Raw genomic sequence first — 22,739 nt, 5'->3', positions numbered from 1 at the left:
TTAGGGTAGAGAATAGATGGAAACACTGCACTTGGGTGGTGATCTGATGTCGGATCTGCGGGCGATCTATTGGTGTGGGTGGGTGATCAGTTTGCCCGCAAGGGGCAGGTTAGGGGCTGATTGATGGGTGGCAGTGACAGCGGGTGATTGATGGGTGGCAGTGACAGGGGGTGATTGATGGGTGGCAGTGACAGGGGGTGATTGATGGGTGATTGATAGGTGATTGACAGGTAATCAGTGGGTTATTACAGGGGAGAACAGATGTAAATATTGCACTGGCGAATTGATAAGGGGGGGTCTGAGGGCAATCTGAGCGTGTAGGCGGGCGATTGGGTGCCCGCAAGGGGCAGATTAGGGTCTGATCTGATAGGTAACAGTGACAGGTGGTGATAGGGAGTGATTGATGGGTGATTGATGGGTAATTAGTGGGTGTTTAGAGGAGAGAATAGATGGAAACACTGCGCTTGGGTGGTGATCTGATGTCGGATCTGCGGGCGATCTATTGGTGTGGGTGGGTGATCAGATTGCCCGCAAGGGGCAGGTTAGGGGCTGATTGATGGGTGGCAGTGACAGGGGGTGACAGGGGGTGATTGATGGGTGATAGGTGATTGGCAGGTGATTGACAGGTGATCAGTGGGTTATTACAGGGAAGGACAGATGTAATTAATGCACTGGCGAATTGATAAGGGGGGGGGGGTCTGAGGGCAATCTGAGCGTGTGGGCGGGTGATTGGGTGCCCGCAAGGGGCAGATTAGGGTCTGATCTGATAGGTAACAGTGACAGGTGGTGATAGGGGGTGATTGATGGGTGATTGATGGGTAATTAGTGGGTGTTTAGAGAAGATAACAGATGTAAACAATACATTTGGGAGGTAATCTGACGGCGGGTTTGCGGGCGATCTAATGGTGTGGGTGGGTGATCAGATTGCCCGCAAGGGGCAGGTTAGGGGCTGATTGATGGGTGGCAGTGACAGGGGGTGACAGGGGGTGATTGATGGGTGATAGGTGATTGGCAGGTGATTGACAGGTGATCAGTGGGTTATTACAGGGAAGAACAGATGTAATTAATGCACTGGTGAATTGATAAGGGGGGGTCAGAGGGCAATCTGAGCGTGTGGGCGGGTGATTGGGTGCCCGCAAGGGGCAGATTAGGGTCTGATCTGATAGGTAAAAGTGACAGGTGGTGATAGGGGGTGATTGATGGGTGATTGATGGGTAATTAGTGGGTGTTTAGAGGAGAGAATAGATGTAAACAATGGATTTGGGAGGTGATCTGATGTCGGATCTGTGGGCGATCTATTGGTGTGGGGGGGGGTGATCAGATTGCCCGCAAGGGGCAGGTTAGGGGCTGATTGATGGGTGGCAGTGACAGGGGGTGATTGATGGGTGATTGACGGGTGATTGACAGGTGATTGACAGGTGATCAGGGGGATAGATGCATACAGTAAACAGGGGGGGTGGTCTGGGGGGGGGGGGGTCTGGGGAGAATCTGAGGGGTGGGGGTGATCAGGAGGGGGCAGGGAGCAGGGGGGGGGGGATAAAAAAAAAATAGCGTTGACAGATAGTGACGGGGAGTGATTGATGGGTGATTAGGGGGGTGATTGGGTGCAAACAGGGGTCTGGGGGGTGGGCAGGGGGGGGTCTGATGGGTGCTGTGGGCGATCTGGGGCAGGGGGGGGAGAAATCAGTGTGCTTGGGTGCAGACTAGGGTGGCTGCAGCCTGCCCTGGTGGTCCCTCGGACACTGGGACCACCAGGGCAGGAGGCAGCCTGTATAATACACTTTGTAAACATTACAAAGTGTATTATACACTTTGTATGCGGCGATCGCGGGGTTAACATCCCGCCGGCGCTTCCGTATAGCCGGCGGGATGTTGCGGCGAGCGAGCGGTGACAGGCGCCGGCGGAGGATCGCGTCACGGATGACGCGATCGCTCCGCCCATGCCCTTAAATGGACCGCCGCCTCTGTGGGTGAGGCCGTCCTGAAGGGCTCCACTTCCCCGCCGCCCCTGTGTAGTGGGCGGTCGGGAAGTGGTTAAGGTTTTACTGCAGAGATAAAGACCCTTTGAACTTTCCTGCTCTGTTTCATAGTTTAACCATTTCAGCCGCGCGGACGTGAGCTTCACGTCCGCAGCGGCAGGTGCTAGAGCCGCAGGGACGCACTAGTCACGTCCCTGCAGTTTGGGGGGTCTGCAGGCGATCCTGCGATCGCGCTGCTGCTGCTAGCACGGAGGATTGGCTGCAGGGGACAAAAGTCCCCTGTGCCAATCCGTACATGTCCGCCGTGAATAAACACTGTTTTTGTTCAAAAACAGTGTTTTATTCTGTAAATGGTGCCGCGATTTCCGCCGCCCGATCGTTACATTTATGAATGGAAACTATGTTTCCATTCATAACCTCCCTGCCGCCACTGGGATCGGAGGCTTCCGATGGAAGCCTACGTCACTTCCCTGGTTACAATGTAGTGATACATTGTTTCCCAATTAGTGTACATTGTACGCTAATGGGATTTTTGCTCAGTAGGGACATCTTGTGGCCAAAGTAAAACACACCTGACCTTGGGGGTATAAAAATAAATGATTATTTATGTCAAGAGGACATATAATTAATAAATAATGGGCTAAAAATGAATGATGGATGTAAAACTGAAAAAAATGCACCTTTTTTTTCCAAATTAAATATTGTCACCATACATTACACTAGGGGTATAATCTTAACGTTGCAATAACCGGAACAAATGGCCAAATAAAATGTGTGGATTTTAATTATGGTAGCATTATTTTAAAACTGTAATGGCTGAAAACTGAAAAATAATGAATTTTTTTTTATTATTCCCATTATAATGCATTTAGAATAAAATAATTCTTAGCATAATTTACCACCCAAAGAAAGCCTAAAAAACCAAGGTATAGATCATTTCGCTGTGATAAGTAGTGATAAAGTTATTAGGGAATGAAAGGGAGAAGCGCTGACAGGTGAAAATTCATGGTTAAACTACAGAGTATAGTTTGTAAACTACTAATATTAGTGAATGATGCAATGTTATAAAAAAAGCTATATACAGTGGGATGCAAAAGTTTGGGAAACATTGTGAATAGTCATGATTTTCCTGTATAAATCGTTGGTCGTGACTCCCCTGAGAGTGGCCATCTCAGGAGACTGAGATGGCCACTCCAAAACCTTCATTTTATTTTGTTGTAGTCAATTATAGATCAGCTTGTCTTTGCGTTTTGGATAATTGTTATGTTAGAATGTCCAAGTACCCCCTTAGAAAAGGATGCTACTACCTTTCCTACTTCCCCACTGGCCTAGATCTGGAAGCACCCAGCTATCATCGGCCTGCCTAAACAAACCCTGTCATCTGTATTTATTTATTGTATTTATAAAGCTCCAACATATTACGCAGCGTTGGACATTAAAGTTACAGACAATATTTAGTGGTGACATACAGGAATACAAGAAAAACCAGATCACGCAGCCCAGTATGAGTACAAGGTAAAGCTTAGTCAGTCACTAGATGGGAGCATGGGGATTAGGCAAGTCGAGTTCACTCAAATGCATAGCATGGGTGCACAGTAATGGAGGTGCGTGATCAGGTAGGACACACAAGGAGGAGGATCCTGCTGTAGGCTTACAATTGAAAGGAAGAGTTAGGGATAGGAAAGGTAGGGGACCAGAGTTCAGTTATGGGTTTGGAACACAGTAATGGGTAGTAGGCCAGAGTGAAAAGGTGAGTTTTGAGGGCCTTCTTATAGACGTTGAAGGAGGGGGCTGCCCTAATGGGTGGAGGTAGGAAGTTCCATAGTGTTGTAGCAGCTCTTAAGAAGTCCTGGAGGCATGCATGGGACTGGGTGATGCGAGGGGGGTCAGGCCAAGTTCATTGCAGAAGCGGAGTGAGCGGTTATGTGTGCACCTCTGAGTAAGATTGGAAATGTAGGTTGGACAGGTTTTGTGGACAGATTTGTAGGTCAGACACAGTGGGCCATATGTAATTAACGTTTTCACCTGAGTTTTCTCCTAGGAGATAATTTTCCATCTTCAATTTAAAATAACTTTCAAGCACTTTTCAACTAAAAAATACCAAAAAGTAGGTGAAAAGGTGATATCAAAATTGAGTATTTTCTTGGTTTCTGGTGGCTTAAAAGGCATTTTATTAACAAGTTGAAAAATATCACCTAGGAGAAAACTCAGGAGAAAAAAGGAATTGCATATGGGCCAATATCTTTAAACTCTATCTGGACTAGATAGCAAGCCAGTGGAGGCATTCACAGAGGGGAGCCACCGTGGTGGAGCGATGGGAGGAGTGGATCTGAATGATCTGTATTATTTACTATTAAAGAGAACCCGAGGTGGGTTTGAAGAATATTATCTGCATACAGAGGCTCGATCTGCCTATACAGCCCAGCCTCTGTTGCTATCCCAAACCCCCCTAAGGTCCCCCTGCACTCTGCAATCCCTCATAAATCACAACCACGCTGCTGACAAACAGCTTGTCAGAGCTGGCTGTGTTTATCTCTATAGTGTCAGTCTGCTGCTCTCCCCGCCTCCTGCAGAACTCCAGGCCTTGCCTGCATCCCTTCCCTCCATGCTGATTGGAGGGAAGGGACGGGGGCAGGGACCAGAGCTATGCAGGAGGCGGGGAGCAGCTGAGACTGACACTACAGATGTAAACACAGCCTCACAGCACGGCTGTGATTTATGAGGGATTGCAGAGTGCAGGGGGACCTTAGTGGGGTTTGGGATAGCAACAGAGGCTGGGCTGTATAGGCAGATCCAGCCTCTGTATGCAGATAACATTCTTTAAACACACCTCGGGTTCTCTTTAAGCTTTGGCAGGGCTCATCCTCAAAATTTGAAATGGGGTTCATACCCTCTTTACTGTATCCTATTTTAGGCTCTCCCATTCTTGTGAAATCCCATTCCAGGATTTTCAGTACACTGGGGGAACTTTTGGCCTGCGCTGTGTTGCAGACTTTTTTCTGGCCCATCACACCGCTTCCGTTCTTTTGAACATCTTAGGGTACAGTTTTAAACCCCTGGAGATAAATTATTTGATTATCTTCAAATAAGGCATTATGTCCTTTCATTTACTCGTAATTTGGCGTTTCCTCCACGGACATTTTTTAAACGCCTCATAGAGGATACAGATAGACTCAAGGGAATGATTTCACTGCTCTATAGTTGCAGGGGCTGTGGACAGAAGGGAACACTTGAACACATCTTTTGGTGTTGCCCAAGGATAACTAATTATTGGAATTCAGTTCATAAACTGGTTTCTCAAGCTATCCCTAATACTTGTAGTTCCACTCAAAAAATGTCTAACACAATCTTAGTGGCAGCTAGATTAGCTATCACAGCCTTCTGGAAGTCTGCTCCAAGACAGAATTCCTTGGGACTATGGACTATTTAACGCCTTCTAAAAATAATACAACATCAGCATTTGGATTTCTGGGACATCAATGCAATCACAGCTGAAACACTTTTGCATAATTAAATCTGCTAAGGAAGGTTGGGATATTTGGAGGTGGGGGATGGAGATGAAAAGTGTTTGGGAGGATTTTGAGACCTGGAGCTCTCGGGAGAGTGCCTTTTACCTATTCAAGTTTATCTGTCAACTTGTTTGATATCCAAACGGCTGTTTCTTTTCTTTGTTGGTTTAAATTTGTCATGGTACTAAATTTGAAACATTCAATATAATCTAGCCTTCCTATCTTTTTTTTCTTATTTATATGAAAAAATGGATGTTATGCCTACAGTATTGTGCCTATTTGATGACGTTCCACCTTCTGTCTTCTTTGCTACATTCTACATTGCTTTTTTGCAGTTTGCACACAATTTTTGACCTGTCTATACTATCCTCGCTAAAAAAAATTTGTACCAAAAAAAAAATAAAATGTCCAAGTACTTCCCATGCTCACCTTTTTGGCTGATGAGTGCACATTTTCCTCCAGTGTTTTTTTGATAACTTACTACTTACTGCATTCATATTGCCATCAACTCTGACCAAATTTCCTGTGCCTTTGTAGGTTACACATCCCAAAACGTTAGTGATCCACCACAATGTTTCACATTAGAAATGGTGTACCTTTCATCATAGGCCTTGTTGACTCTTCACCAAATGTAGTGTTTATGGTTGTGGCTAGAAAGTTCAGTTTTAGTCTCACTCTAAATGACTTTCTGCCAGAAGGTTTGAGGCTTGTCTCTGTGCTGTTTGGCATATTTTAAGTAGGATTTGTTGTGGCATTTGCATAGTAATTATTTCAATTCGAACATGCAGCCCACCTTTTTTCAAGTGTCTTCTTATTGAGCAATCTTGAAACTGCCACACTACATTTTTTGAGAGTCCTGTATTTCATCTGAAGTTATTTGTGGGTTTTTCCTTGCATCCCGAACAATTTTTTCTGGCAATTGTGGCAGACATTTCCATTGGTGTACCTGACCGTGGTTTGGTTTGAACAGAACCCATACTTTACCACTTCCTAGAACTTCAACACTGCTGATTGGCATTCTCAATTCTTTGGATATTTTCTTATATCCCTTTCCTGTTTATCAAGTTCAACTACCTTTTCCAGCAGATCCTTTTACATTTCTTTTGCTTCCCCCATGATTTTGAAACCAGGAGTACAGAAAAACTCCTTTATACACACCCACTTATTACAAGCAAACAGATAACAGCTGAAAATGGTTGCCGTTAACAGCCATTAAAGCCGGTTTGTGTTATGTGCATGTAATCAGGCCAAATCACAAGGGTATATAAACTTTTTATCAGGGTCATTTAGGCAAATCAGTCAAACAAGGCACTGGAAATTTGAGTGGTGCCATGGGCCATAATGTGAATTACGACTCTAGCGATGCTCAGTCAGTAATTTGGTTTTCATCAAAAGATGGAGCCCAGTTTATGATACAAACGTAATTTGGACGTCAACAAAAGCTGGAAAGTGAATTACTTTCCCCCAGTGTCAATGGCGATGTGGAATAGTAATTAACGCCGCTGGGACTTTTGCAGAAGCAGGATGAGCAGGTTTGGATTTACCCTACGTCCTAATTTCAAGATGCCTGAATTACATGTATGCGATTTAGGTACTCTGTGTAGTGATTAGGATTTAAACTTTTGCAGACCAGGCAGTTCTGGTTGCTTTAAGTCCAGAGTCGTCCATGATCTTTTAAGCCATGTGATTGCTGTCATTGTTGAACAAGACGCAGAAGCTCTGCTGTCCGTGTGACAGCAGAGCGAGCAGGTGTAGCAACGCAAAGAGTGAGAGTTTGCATCGTGGGGATGATTGAAATCCTGGTCCATTTTTGAGGACTGGCAGCAGTTAAAAAGAGTAAACACAGTTTGACAATAATGACTTCAGCCAACCACTAACCATGAGTAAAAGAAAAGTTTTTCTTTTATGATTCATATTCTATGAAAATGGATTGATAAATCATAAATTCTGCCAGAGTAAGTTAACTTATGAGTACAACTGTAATACCAGTTGAGCATCCTTTAAATGCCACAGCCTAGCTGAGTATTCTTGCTTACCATGTCCATCCCCTTATACCCACAAAGTACCAGTCTTGAGATGGCTACTTCCAGGAACATAAAGCACCATGTTACACAGCTCACATCTTAAACTGATTTATTGAACGTAACAATGAGTTCACTATAATCCAATGGCATCCAGTCACCAGATTTCAAGCCAGTATAGCACCTTTGGAATGTGGCAGAATGGGACATTTGCATGGTGGATGTGCAGCCGAAAGGTCTGCAGTAACAGTGTGATGCTATCATAATAAGGCCCAAAATATCTCATGAATGTTTCCAACATCTTGTTGAATCTATGCCACAAAGAATTAACGAAGTTCAGAAGCCAAAAGGGGGGTCCAACCCAGTACTGGCAAGGTGTTCCTAAAGTGGCCAGTAAGTGTTTATTGTGCTTTAATGTTATTCAAATTTACTGTTCAGTGTGCAGACATCTAGGTTCATTACGACCTGCTTCTTTGCAGTTGTAGTGATAGTCCAATGTGGAGGCTTCCAGTTCAATTTTTTATTTTTTCATCCTTATTTCCCTGTTCAATCAGTGAACTTGCAACTGCAGAGAATTTATTATTCGAATTCTGCCATGGCTATTGTGTTGACATGCCTAATTTGGTGTGACATAATGGCTGCTTTGTTGCAAGGCACCACCTATGCAACATTCACTGTGGTGGGTGTGTTGCAGTACAACGGCATGCATCATCCTTCACTGCATGTAGTGTTACAATAAATCTTAAAAATAGTTAATGGGAAAAACAGGTCCCATTCATTGATCTAAGTCCCCGCTGCAATGATCGCCGGCTTCATTGTGAAAAAAATAAAATTACACACACACGCTTTACTTCCTGTAAGCGTAATAGTACGCTTACAGGACGCTTACAAAAAAAAAAAAGACTGAGGACATCTTGTTGCCAAATAGTAAAATTACACCTACATGCATTTATTTTAACAAAAAGACAATTACATTTATTATTCACTCCTTCCCTCCCACCTCTCCCATAGTACCCCAAAAGCATACAAAAAAGTGTTTCATCTACCCTTAAAGCGGACTATAACCCAGCATTTCTTCTTTGCTCTAAAAAATAATTTACAGCATATTATATACAAGCATTTTTTTTCTAGACCAGCATTCAGAGGGTTACACACAGGGCTGGAAAGTTCAGTGCAGAGAAATGTGGACGCATCCGAAGTAAAGATTATGTTATCTTGTGTTTACGTAAAGGAATTCTATCGAAGAATGTATTTTTGTGGCAACATTAGTAACGGATGTAAACGCATTATAAATAAAGGACTTTACATATATTTTTGTCATGTAATGCTTTTTTGTCAAGAAACCTGTTTTACAGTTTTCTATAGACAGCAGTGGACAGAGGAATAGACCACTTTTGTAGGTGCCGACGCTGAGGGTAAAAATGTGATAAAGCTTCCCCCCACTCCACACACACACACACACACACACACACACACTCACACGTTGTAACTCATGTGGCCTGGTAGAATTTACTCATATGCCTGCCAATACGATGTAATAGGAGCTGAGAGCTTCTCTCCCGTTCTCGCCCTCCTGTCTTGTGTATTTCTGCCCGTCAATAGGCTGTAACAGGAGCTGAGGGCGTCTCCCTCTTATCTCGCTCCTGTCATAAATTTCTCTGAACACACTGTGCCCGCTGCGTCATCGGAGGTATGCGGTTGCTATGTAATGGCAAACTAGGAAAAGCAGAAACCTTCCGTTTTGCAGAGCAATTTGAACATGTTTTAGTACAGAATAAATGATGGCTGCAGAATGGGACACGTCTGCCCTCCTGTACATTAGTTTGCTTTTGCATATCAACCACAACGACGGGGCAGACTCAGTGGTGCACAGAAGATACAGGGCAGGAGCGAGAGAAGGGAGATAGCTCTCCCTCCTCTTGCATACTATTGCCGGGCACAATAGCAATTTCTGCAGCGGCCACCTCAATTAAAACTTGCATTGAGGAGGGGTGGGCTGCATAATAGGAGAAAGAGAGGTTGTCTCTGCTTCCTCAAACCTAACTGCATGTTGGGAGAGGGGGCGGAGCCAGGAAATACACTGTGCCGCTCAGATTTCACATCAGCGTCATCCCCTATGAATGTGGACTGTCCCTCTGTCCCGACGCCGTCAGTTAATTCAGGGTTACCTGACGTGCAGGTACCTGGGATGTAAAAGCATTATTTGACAAAAAATATATGCCGAGTCCTTTATTAAAAATGCTTTTACATCTATTACTAATGCTAGCACAAACATGATTTCTTTGATACTATTCCTTTAATTGTATCAAGTGAGGAATGTCACACATTCTCTGACTGTGCAGAAGCTGCTGGACACAGACAGAGACTGAAAGCAAGTCTACCTTCAATACATAATGACTAAAACCAGTTATTAATAAAATGCAAAGTCAGCTCACAAAGCAAAAAACTGTACTTTTGGGAACGTATAATTTCTAAATGAATAATACTTATGCACAAATGCAAATATGATAACCGTATGGCATATAAAAAGTAGGAAAACATGTTTTTATTTAATATTAGGTCAAGGTTTTAAACCGCTTTAAGGCATAAATCCTTTTTTTTTCTTGCGCACACTTTGTAATATTGTAACATGCAAACTTATATTTGCAGTGTCAAGAAACATAACCATATGCATGAAGTACATCATAACTAAACATCGTTCATGAGCTGCAAATAATTTCAGCTTGCATACAAATTCTATGCAGCTTAGAATTAGACCCATCAAAATCGACAGGAAGTGCATTCTTTGAGTAACTCCGAAGACAAGCACATCTGGACTTGCTCGTGCGCAGTACAGATCTGCTTGTAGAGTGAGGAGGGCAGAACAACATATGTCCAAGCTGGTCAAAGAACTTCACCGGGGCCCAGCACCAGATCGAGGCGATGGAGAGAGGACGAGGAATGTTCTATGGGATTCAAAGCATACCCACTTCCATAGGTATCTTTTATTTCCTCTTAGCTTCAGCTTTACGTTAAATATTGGTGGTGGATCCATTATGCTTTGGGATTGTATGGCAGCAAGGTCATAGGAAACATTGTACAGGTTGAAAGAAAAATAGCTTCCACTAAATAAAATGAAGGACGGCCATCTTAAAAAGGAAGTACTGAAGCAGAAATACTATATTACAATTCTAGTCATACCTCAAAATCCACCCATAAGCTGCTTGAAGAAGAGCTAGCTGAAAGTCCTAAAATGACCCTCAAAAGTCTCCATTGAAAATGTGTGGAAATATCTTAACCACTTGAGGACCTAGGGCTTTCTACCCCTTAAGGACCGGCCACTTTTTTTCCATTCAGACCACTGCAGCTTTCACGGTTTATTGCTCGCTCATACAACCTACCACCTAAATGAATTTTGGCTCCTTTTCTTGTCACTAATAAAGCTTTCTTTTGGTGCTATTTGATTGCTCCTGCGATTTTTACTTTTTATTATATTCATCAAAAAAGACATGAATTTTGGCAAAAAAATGATTTTTTTAACTTTCTGTGCTGACATTTTTCAAATAAAGTAAAATTTCTGTATACATGCAGCGCGAAAAATGTGGACAAACATGTTTTTGATAAAAAAAAACCCATTCAGTGTATATTTATTGGTTTGGGTAAAAGTTATAGCGTTTACAAACTATGGTGCAAAAAGTGAATTTTCCCATTTTCAAGCATCTCTGACTTTTCTGACCCCCTGTCATGTTTCATGAGGGGCTAGAATTCCAGGATAGTATAAATACCCCCCAAATGACCCCATTTTGGAAAGAAGACATCCCAAAGTATTGACTGAGAGGCATAGTGAGTTCATAGAAGATATTATTTTTTGTCACAAGTAAGCGGAAAATGACACTTTGTGAGAAAAAAAAAAAAAAAGTTTCCATTTCTTCTAACTTGCGACAAAAAAAAAAATGAAATCTGCCACGGACTCACCATGCCCCTCTCTGAATACCTTGAAGGGTCTACTTTCCAAAATGGGGTCATTTGTGGGGTGTGTTTACTGTCCTGACATTTTGGTGGGTGCTAAATTGTAAGCACCCCTGTAAAGCCTAAAGGTGCTCATTGGACTTTGGACCCCTTAGCGCAGTTAGGCTGCAAAAAAGTGCCACACATGTGGTATTGCCGTACTCAGGAGAAGTAGTATAATGTGTTTTGGGGTGTATTTTTACACATACCCATGCTGGGTGGGAGAAATATCTCTGTAAATGACAATTTGTTAATTTTTATAACACACAATTGTCCATTTACAGAGATCTTTCTCCCACTCAGCATGGGTATGTGTAAAAATACACCACAAAACACATTATACTACTTCTCCTGAGTACGGCGATACCACATGTGTGGCACTTTTTTGCACCCTAACTGCGCTAAAGGGCCCAAAGTCCAATGAGTACCTTTAGGATTTCACAGGTCATTTTGAGAAATTTCGTTTCAAGACTACTCCTCACGGTTTAGGGCCCCTAAAATGCCAGGGCAGTATAGGAACCCCACAAATGACCCCATTTTAGAAAGAAGACACCCCAAGGTATTCCGTTAGGAGTGTGGTGAGTTCATAGAAGATTTTATTTTTCGTCAAAAGTTAGCGGAAAATGACACTTTGTGAAAAAACACAATTAAAATCAATTTCCGCTAACTTGTGACAAAAAATAAAATCTTCTATGAACTCGCCATACTACTAACGGAATACCTTGGGGTGTCTTCTTTCTAAAATGGGGTCATTTGTGGGGTTCCTATACTGCCCTGGCATTTTAGGGGCCCTAAACCGTGAGGAGTAGTCTTGAAACGAAATTTCTCAAAATGACCTGTGAAATCCTAAAGGTACTCATTGGACTTTGGGCCCTTTAGCGCAGTTAGGGTGCAAAAAAGTGCCACACATGAGGTATCGCCATACTCGGGAGAAGTAGTACAATGTGTTTTGGGGTGTATTTTTACACATACCCATGCTGGGTGGGAGAAATACCTCTGTAAATGGACAATTGTGTGTAAAAAAATCAAAAGATTGTCATTTACAGAGGTATTTCTCCCACCCAGCATGGGTATGTGTAAAAATACACCCCAAAACACATTATACTACTTCTCCCGAGTACGGCGATACCACATGTGTGGCACTTTTTTGCACCCTAACTGCACTAAGGGGCCCAAAGTCCAATGAGTAACTTTAGGATTTCACAGGTCATTTTTGTTTCAAGACTACTCCTTGCGGTTTAGGGCCCCTAAAATGCCAGGGCAGTATAGGAACCCCACTAATGACCCCATTTTAGAAAGAAGACACCCCAAGGTATTCCGTTAGGAGTATGGTGAGTTCATAGAAGTTTTTATTTTTTTGTCACAAGTTAGCGGACATTGATTTTAATAGTTTTTTTTCACAAAGTGTCATTTTCCGCTAACTTGTGACAAAAAATTAAATCTTCTATGAACTCACCATACTCCGTACGGAATACCTTTGGGTGTCTTCTTTCTAGAATGGGGTCATTTGTGGGGTTCCTATACTGCCCTGGCATTTTAGGGGCCCTAAACCGTGAGTAGTAGTCTTAAAACCAAATGTCGCAAAATGACCTGTGAAATCCTAAAGGTACTCATTGGACTTTGGGCCCCTTAGCGTACTTAGGGTGTAAAAAAGTGCCACACATGTGGTACCGCCGTACTCAGGAGAAGTAGTATAATGCGTTTTGGGGTGTATTTTTACACATACCCATGCTAAGTGGGAGAAATATCTCTGTAAATGACAATTGTTTGATTTTTTTACACACAATTGTCCATTTACATAGAAATTTCTCCCACCCAGCATGGGTATGTGTAAAAATACACCCCAAAACACATTATACTACTTTTCCTGAGTACGGCGGTACCACATGTGTGACACTTTTTTGCAGCCTAGGTGCGCTAAGGGGCCCAACGTCCTATTCACAGATCATTTTGAAGCATTTGTTTTCTAGACTACTCCTCGCGGTTTAGGGGCCCTAAAATGCCAGGGCAGTATAGGAACCCCACAAGTGACCCCATTTTAGAAAGAAGACACCCCAAGGTATTCTGTTAGGTGTATGGCGAGTTCATAGAAGATTTTATTTTTTGTCACAAGTTAGTGAAAAATGACACTTTGGGAAAAAAAACCAATAAAAATTAATTTCCGCTAACTTTTGACAAAAAATAAAATCTTCTATGAACTCGTCATACACCTAACAAAATACCTTGGGGTGTCTTTTTTTCTAAAATGGGGTCACTTGTGGGGTTCCTATACCGCCCTGGCATTTTACAGGCCCAAAACCGTGAGTAGTCTGGAAACCAAATGTCTCAAAATGACTGTTCAGGGGTATAAGCATCTGCAAATTTTGATGACAGGTGGTCTATGAGGGGGCGAATTTTGTGGAACCGGTCATAAGCAGGGTGGCCTTTTAGATGACAGGTTGTATTGGGCCTGATCTGATGGATAGGAGTGCTAGGGGGGGTGACAGGAGGTGATTGATGGGTGTCTCAGGGGGTGGTTAGAGGGGAAAATAGATGCAATCAATGCACTGGGGAGGTGATCGGAAGGGGGTCTGAGGGGGATCTGAGGGTTTGGCCAAGTGATCAGGAGCCCACACGGGGCAAATTGGGGCCTGATCTGATGGGTAGGTGTGCTAGGGGGTGACAGGAGGTGATTGATGGGTGTCTCAAGGTGTGATTAGAGGGGGGAATAGATGCAAGCAATGCACTGGCGAGGTGATCAGGGCTGGGGTCTAAGGGCATTCTGAGGGTGTGGGCGGGTGATTGAGTGCCCTAGGGGCAGATAGGGGTCTAATCTGATAGGTAGCATTGACAGGGGGTGATTGATGGGTAATTAGTGGGTGTTTAGGGTAGAGAATAGATGGAAACACTGCGCTTGGGTGGTGATCTGATGTCGGATCTGCGGGCGATCTATTGGTGAGGGTGGGTGATCAGTTTGCCCGCAAGGGGCAGGTTAGGGGCTGATTGATGGGTGGCAGTGACAGCGGGTGATTGATGGGTGGCAGTGACAGGGGGTGATTGATGGGTGGCAGTGACAGGGGGTGATTGATGGGTGATAGGTGATTGGCAGGTGATTGACAGGTGATCAGTGGGTTATTACAGGGAAGGACAGATGTAAATATTGCACTGGCGAATTGATAAGGGGGGGTCTGAGGGCAATCTGAGCGTGTAGGCGGGTGATTGGGTGCCCGCAAGGGGCAGATTAGGGTCTGATCTGATGGGTAACAGTGACAGGTGGTGATTGATGGGTAATTAGTGGGTGTTTAGAGGAGAGAATAGATGTAAACGCTGCGCTTGGGTGGTGATCTGATGTCGGATCTGCGGGCGATCTATTTGTGTGTGTGGGTGATCAGATTGCCCGCAAGGGGCAGGTTAGGGGCTGATTGTTGGGTGGCAGTGACAGGGGGTGATTGATGGGTGATAGGTGATTGGCAGGTGATTGACAGGTGATCAGTGGGTTATTACAGGGAAGGACAGATGTAATTAATGCACTGGCGAATTGATAAGGGGGGGGGGGTCTGAGGGCAATCTGAGCGTGTGGGCGGGTGATTGGGTGCCCGCAAGGGGCAGATTAGGGTCTGATCTGATAGGTAACAGTGACAGGTGGTGATAGGGGGTGATTGATGGGTAATTGATGGGTAATTAGTGGGTGTTTAGAGAAGATAACAGATGTAAACGATACATTTGGGAGGTAATCTGACGGCGGGTTTGCGGGCGATCTAATGGTGTGGGTGGGTGATCAGATTGCCCGCAAGGGGCAGGTTAGGGGCTGATTGATGGGTGGCAGTGACAGGGGGTGATTGATGGGTGATAGGTGATTGGCAGGTGATTGACAGGTGATCAGTGGGTTATTACAGGGAAGAACAGATGTAATTAATGCACTGGTGAATTGATAAGGGGGGGTCAGAGGGCAATCTGAGCGTGTGGGCGGGTGATTGGGTGCCCGCAAGGGGCAGATTAGGGTCTGATCTGATAGGTAAAAGTGACAGGGGGTGATTGATGGGTAATTAGTGGGTGTTTAGAGGAGAGAATAGATGTAAACAATGGATTTGGGAGGTGATCTGATGTCGGATCTGCGGGCGATCTATTGGTGTGGGGGGGTGATCAGATTGCCCGCAAGGGGCAGGTTAGGGGCTGATTGATGGGTGGCAGTGACAGGGGGTGATTGATGGGTGATTGACAGGCGATTGACAGGTGATCAGGGGGGATAGATGCATACAGTACATGGGGGGGGGGGGGTCTGGGGAGAATCTGAGGGGTGGGGGGGTGATCAGGAGGGAGCAGTGGGCAGGGGGGGGGGGATAAAAAAAAATAGCGTTGACAGATAGTGACAGGGAGTGATTGATGGGTGATTAGGTGCAAACAGGGGTCTGGGGGGTGGGCAGGGGGGGGGGGGGTCTGATGGGTGCTGTGGGCGATCTGGGGCAGGGGGGGTAAAAAAATCAGTGTGCTTGGTGCAGACTAGGGTGGCTGCAGCCTGCCCTGGTGGTCCCTCGGACACTGGGACCACCAGGGCAGGAGGCAGCCTGTATAATACACTTTGTAAACATTACAAAGTGTATTATACACTTTGTATGCGGCGATCGTCGGGTTAACATCCCGCCGGCGCTTCCGTATGGCCGGCGGGATGTTGCGGCAGGTGAGCGGCGCCAGGCGGAGGATCGCGTCACGGATGACGTGATCGCTCCGCCCATGCCCCTACAAGGACCGCCGCCAATTGTCAATACGGCGGTCCTTGCGGGGTGCACTTCCTGGCCGCCAATTGTACATACGGCGGTCGGGAAGTGGTTAACCATGCTGTGCATGCAAGGAGGCTGATGAATGTTTCGGAGGAATTTTAGCTGGGTACAAAAGCATTTATTTAGCTTTGTTTTTGCTGAATACTGATTTGCAATGGTTTTTTATTTTTTTTGGTTTCAATGTTCATTTAATAAAATACAACTAAACTATTTTCTGCATTTACTTCCATCTCTGCCCCCCTTAAAAGGCCTATGAAATTAAATAATTATTGGAAAAAAAATATAACCCAAATAATGCCTAGATTATCCAGGAAAAGAAAAAAAAGATATGTACCACTTAGATGTCGTAAGTAATACACAACTTCTTACTGCTGCATCAATAACAACACAGCTGAAATGTCAACGTTGTCAGGAGCCCCCTGAAACCAGAAATGGTTAATATTGGTACTCCCAGCCTATTACAACAAACAGGGCTAATTATTATTTATTCATTTATCTGCAGTATTAGACTACGTTATGGCACTAACTTTACTTGTATATTTGTAGATCTATTGTATTTTTTTTAGGTTATTGTTCAATCTATAGCATGATCGGTTGCAGACATTGTGTAGCAAAAATATTTGACTTGTTGCTTTTTCTAAATACATAGGATGTGTCAAGTATGTTTAGAGTTCAGTTCAAAGGAGAATCAAAAGGAATCGCCTTAAATAATTGTGATCAATGCTTTCAAAAACTCCAGGGTTATCTGGCTGATCAGGTACACAAAGTTCTGGTTAAAATATATACATATACAATACACATAGGCAAACACACATTTAATCTTACTAGATAATAGTGTTTCATAATTATTTTTCAGAATGTAGGCCCTAGAGACTCAGTTCAAAGTTTTCCAGAACAAAGGATTAACATAACACATGCTGCCCAGGTAAGAATGTTTTTTTTAACAAATCTGAAAAGAAAAAGCTTAAGTATGACCACACAGTGGTTTAAGAAGTTTGGAGAACGTCAGTGCTCCCCCCGCCCATACACACACCATCTGGCTACTTTTCATACCACCCTGCTGAAAAAAAAAATCTGTGAAGAACACTGAAGGTATTGGGTATAGACACCACCTTTGATGCAGGAGACCAGGGTTAGTATCTGTTGGCCCTCATGCTACATAGATGTAGTAAACTTGGTCAGTGATTGGCCAAATTGGGATGTGTGTGTGCAACCATAGGGTCTGTACACACATCCAATTTTGATTGTCCAATGCTTGTTCAATTTAACCACTTCCATGTAGTTTGAGAACTTACTTACACAATCTGTTCACAGTATTCAAGAACTCTTGGCCCTCACAACATGGAAGTGGTAAAATTGGTCAATCAAAATAAAATGTGTGTATGTACCCTTGAAGAGACACTGAAGTGAAAAAATAATTATGATATAATGAATTGGTTGTGTAGTACAGATAATTACTAGAAGATTAGTAGAAAAGAAAATATTCTCATTTTTATTTTCAGTTATATAGTGTTTTTTTTCCTAACTTTGCATCATTCTCTAATATGTGCAGTTTACACAACACTCAGCATTCTAAATGTTTTGTACAGAGCAGTCTGAACTATTAACCTGTCCTCTGGCAGATAAAAAGAAAATCCTTGCCTGACAGCTCAGATAACAACCTTCAGCACTCAAAGCTCTCTGTGACTTTGAAAGTCGTAGAGCTCAATGGCTTTTCTGCATAAATAACTGGAGTCTCTTAACTCTTCCTGTACTGGAAACAATATAAGACTTATGTCTCTGCTCCTAATGTTTTATTTCTGAGCTGTACTACACATACAAATCATAATTTTTTTTCCCGCTTCAGTGTCTCTTTAAGGCCCATACACTCTCACAATCAATGTCGCCTGATGGGGTTCAGGATCCGATCCCTTAGGGCCTGTACACACTGAAAAACGCAAGTAAAATTGCAAGCACATGCATTTTTCTTGTAATTGCTGATTGGCTAAAGAATCCTTAGTTATTTTTTCTAACTTACATTTCAACAGGAATCAGGAAATTGCAGAGTCTTCTGGGATACTGACTTCTGAAAAACGCAATGGAATCGCATTGCATTGCGTTTTTCATACGCTGCGCTTAAAAAAGCGTAGCAGGCACTGCGATTGCGTTTTTCTAAAAACGCTTCGCACCAGTGTGTACAGGTCATCATGATTTTCATTATTTTTCAAAAGACCTTGCGATTTTAAAAACGCAGCGCAAGCACAGCAGTGTGTACAGGCCCTTAGGGTGGCATTGCAGGGCTGAGGCTGTGAAGTCACATCACTCCTTTTACATGCTAATTACAGTTATTCTTCTGGATTCTCCCTGTAGGTAAGCTGGCCCACTAGATGTTGTCTCGACTAATAATTCATAATATATATGAGCTTATTGTGATCAAATAATATTTCTGCAGTATACAAAAAGTAGAAAATATACATTTCTGAGGTGATAATCACTACACCTATTGAACCGTTATGTTAATATTTTTTAACAGTAAACACCCCCCTCCCCCCCCCCCCCCCAAAAAAAAGGGCTGTCATTATTTAGAGATCTGCAGTTAATTATGTAGAATAGACCAATTCAAGACACTCCAATAAGGATTTAGATGAAAAGCTCCAAATTCTCAGTGGATTCATAATAGCATATTAATAGTGACAGCGACAGTTCATTTCGGACTACAAGTCCTTTATCAAATAAAAAAAAAAATGGTTGGAAATGGATAATCCTGTCTGATGTTTTTGCTCTATTGTTGATTGTTTATTGTATTGTTTATTGTCTATGTGCCATGCTTCCAATTATAAGGAATTGATATGATCATTTAAAGGCACTGCTCTCTTGTACTGAATAAACTGATTATCTCTAAATAATGACTAGTGTTGGTATTCTAATTAGGCATCTAAAATTGGGAACACCCAAATTCTCCCAAACACCACACTTCAGCACCATTTCCATAACGAACAAGTGCCCAAGTTGAGGGGGAGTTAACTTACTTGCAATTCACAGCATGTTTTGTGTGATTTCGATGCCTCCTTCTTCCACTGCCAGAAGGAAGGATCAAAGAGAGGTGAGAGACATTTCCCCTCTGTGCCAAGCGTTAGTGATCACTACAATCGACGGAGATTGTAGTGGTCACTTTGATCAGGCACCAATCAGCATGGCTCTGGATAAGTTTGAGATGTCGTCATCTGTCAAATGACAGCTTAATCTCCCCCGTTGGGCGTACACGATCCCAGCAGGAGCATGCATATCTAAATTGGTGAAATCTAAGCCCTGGCAATTATAACAGGATCGAACAAGGAGTAGATTTCAAGGTCCGGAAGAGGGTTAATCTGCCCTCTGCAAATTAGAAATGAAAGAAGTAAACAATTCTATTTACTGTGGGTGTAAAAGTACTGTGGTTAAGGTTTCTTCTTCAAAAGTTGGGAGTAGGTTTAGGTTTTTAAATTTTGCTTTGACAGTGGACTGACTACATGGGGAGACATTTAGCTTCAAATGTTTAGATACACCAAAAGCTTTGCAAGAAAGTGGGTTAGGGAAAGATTTAAAGTTTGAAGAGTTTTCAGGTGTTGGTCATAATTGGACTAAGAAACTATTGTATAACTGCACAAAGCCCTCTATTGCCCACCTACATTTACACCTAACTTCCTGCCCAGCCAAACCGTTTTCCATAGAATAGGGAAGTATAGAAACCCATCAGTAATCTTCTATTCCGAGTCCGCGAGAAATAGAAATTCACACACTTCCTATCTCAGATACCTTCGGCTTAAATCTGAGTTTATGGCATTTCAAGGGGAGAATGAAAATGGAAATAGGGGATGGCAGTAAACCTGCTAGTCTACAAACTATTTACCCATTTTACAAAAACGACTTGAAGAGATTTATCTACTGACACAAAGGAAGTGAAAAAGGTGATCCCCTAAAAGACACACTGACAAGCAAGAACCATGGAGAGGTTGTAATCCTTTTTCTGCTCCAAAGTAAAATTTATGGGCATATTAAAATGTGGAAAAGTATTTTATTCACTAGTTTACAACAAACTGTCTTTCTATAAAAGTTGCATTTTGTGGTGTGTCTCTCTTACTGACTCCTCTATACCTGCAGTCTCTCCTGAATGGGCAGGCAGATTGTCTAGGCACATTTCATCACAAGGCTTTCCCTTCTGTACAAGAACTTGGCCACTTCATTAAGTTATGCCTCCTGGACCAGCACTTCCCAGCATTTGTTGAGGCAGTAGAGAAAGAACTGCACAAACTCACAGAGGACTAACAAAAAGAAAATTCAGCCAAGCAGGTACACAATTTTTGTTTTAGTTTCTTTATGTTTTATTAACAAGTGAATTTTGCCACACATTATTACACTTCAATTGCACAATCCATGGGCTCATGCAGCTAGAACATTCCCCCACCCCTCTGCCCAGTAAGAGATATTACAGCTCTGATATACCAACACATTTACATCTAGTTGCATAGAATAGAACCATGCTATAAATAACATTTTAAAAGATCTTGAAATAATCCAAGTTAACTTAAACCCCTTCCAAAACAAAAAGAAAAATATATATATCATAACTTATAAAAATTCTGCCTGCATGAATGTACAATTTAGACATAACAGTGCAAAAAGGATTTTATAATATACATGATTGAACCAATGTTCATTTATAAAGCATCCCACCAAATATATATATATATATATATATATATATATATATATATATATATATATATATAGTTTTATAATGGTATAGTGTACTGGACAAAAATTTAATTTATATGGACCATTAAGACAATCTGTTTGCTTTTCCATTACATTGGAGCAGTTATGCACACAGTAAGCCAATTCACTATATTAAATTTCATACTTCAACGGCTACTACATAGAGGAGAATTCTGCCGTTTTGTTGAGAATTGTTCTAGGTTTTGCTTCTAGTGAAAGGTACTGGATATTTCACAAATAAAAAGCATGATACTCCAGTAGAGGAAAAGCATGTTATGCACAATTATAACATGGAATAATGTATAACGCATTTCCAAAAAGCAGAATTGCATTATATACAAAAACAAATGTTAAAAATCAGCAATGGAAAAACTAGTGTTACAGACAGAATATTCATTATAATATTGATTAAGTTCTCGACCATAAATATAGGTTTTCGATTAATACTATGTTCCTACATAGGTTTTTGAAAATAAAAAAAGGCTTTTAGATTGGTCACATAGCAGCTAAAGATTGTATTAAGTAATAAATCTGAAGAGGGGTTGATATACCCTGCTTAGCTGCATTGAAAACATAGAAATATAGACCAAAAATATACAAAAATAAAATTGTGCATGCATCACTTGCTCACGCCTCACCTCTCCCCTTAAGAAGGCTTTTAATTTCGCTTTATATATATATATATATATATCATTAGTGTACTTAAAAAAAAAAAAAAAAAGCCACAGCACACAAAGCTGCATATGCACTCTATTGTTGAAGCTCCTTATAACAACCCATCAGTTTTTTGTTTTGTTTTTTTTTGCCTTGAAGGCATTTGTAAGGCATGCTTTTAAAAAATATTTTTACCCTCAGTCCCATGAAGAAAAAAAGTAAAGAAAACACACACACACACAAAATAGGAATATTGAAGAAATCTGAAGCTTGATCTCAGCAATGCCAGCTCTTCAAAGGGAGAAAGGGAAGTGGTCTGGCCAAATCCGTGAACATCTAAATGAAAGAAGGAGAAAACAAATCATGAACACAAAAACATTTTAATGACAACAAACTGATAAAAGATTATTTCACCCAATATTAAATTGGCAGTACCGGGGAACATTCGAAAAATGGATACAGTAGAATCCCTTTATAGTAAACGAGGGACCGGGTAAAGTAGTTTAATATATCAGAAATTGTCACTCAATCACAAAGTACTGTACCAACAAATACCTGGCTCTCCTGGCTCCTCCCCCATGCAGAGGACACTTCCTGAATGCCCTCAACTCTCCTCAGGTCCTAAAGAAGGAGAGAGTATTCCTGCATTTGGGACCGATCAGGATGACAGAACTTTCCCCTTTTAGTCTCCCACTGGTACAAACACATGTAGAACCAGGGAAATTCTAAAGTGCCGCTATTTGGCCGATCATTCAGCCTCTCTAAACAGGCAGCCAATCAAGAGAAGCCACTCACATTACCAAACAATAGCTTTGCACAAGTTGTACAATAGATTTAAAGAAAGTGATAATGCAGTGGACAGTTAGGGCCGGTTCACACAGACGCTTGGCGGCGTGTACCGTCAAGCGTTCGGGACCCATCGGCTAAACACTCCCATTCAAGTGAATGGGAGCGTTTAGCATTGCGCGATTACCGTCGATTGCATAAACGTGTCGTTCCGATCCCGATTTGACGCGTCGTTTCGGCCATCCCTAGAAAGCCGCATGTGACGTCCAGGGATGGCTAGCCGACGCGGCTTCATGTCCCCCGCGGGGACGA

At 42.5% G+C, this 22,739-nt stretch overlaps 2 protein-coding genes across 2 annotated transcripts in view; one reads left to right on the top strand and one right to left on the bottom strand.

Annotated features, from left to right (window-relative positions):
- REC114 (REC114 meiotic recombination protein) overlaps nt 1-22,739 on the top strand; it is a 165,918-nt gene that overhangs the window by 120,619 nt on the left and 22,560 nt on the right. Inside the window, exons 5-7 of the mRNA XM_068275744.1 lie at nt 16,903-17,010; nt 17,110-17,178; nt 20,373-20,561. Of these exons, the coding sequence (XP_068131845.1) occupies nt 16,903-17,010; nt 17,110-17,178; nt 20,373-20,537 (342 nt within the window). The 3' untranslated portion in view covers nt 20,538-20,561. The remainder of the gene's footprint in view (nt 1-16,902; nt 17,011-17,109; nt 17,179-20,372; nt 20,562-22,739) is intronic.
- NPTN (neuroplastin) overlaps nt 20,570-22,739 on the bottom strand; it is a 102,823-nt gene continuing 100,653 nt past the window's right edge. The window contains exon 9 of the mRNA XM_068275743.1: nt 20,570-21,977. The gene's annotated coding sequence lies outside the window, so the exon portion shown is untranslated. The remainder of the gene's footprint in view (nt 21,978-22,739) is intronic.

Source organism: Hyperolius riggenbachi, chromosome 3, assembly GCF_040937935.1.
Source record: "Hyperolius riggenbachi isolate aHypRig1 chromosome 3, aHypRig1.pri, whole genome shotgun sequence".
In the NCBI taxonomy this organism is placed as follows: domain Eukaryota; kingdom Metazoa; phylum Chordata; class Amphibia; order Anura; family Hyperoliidae; genus Hyperolius; species Hyperolius riggenbachi.
Note: the sequence above shows the minus strand (reverse complement) of the source record. Positions and strands in the feature narration are given on the sequence as shown.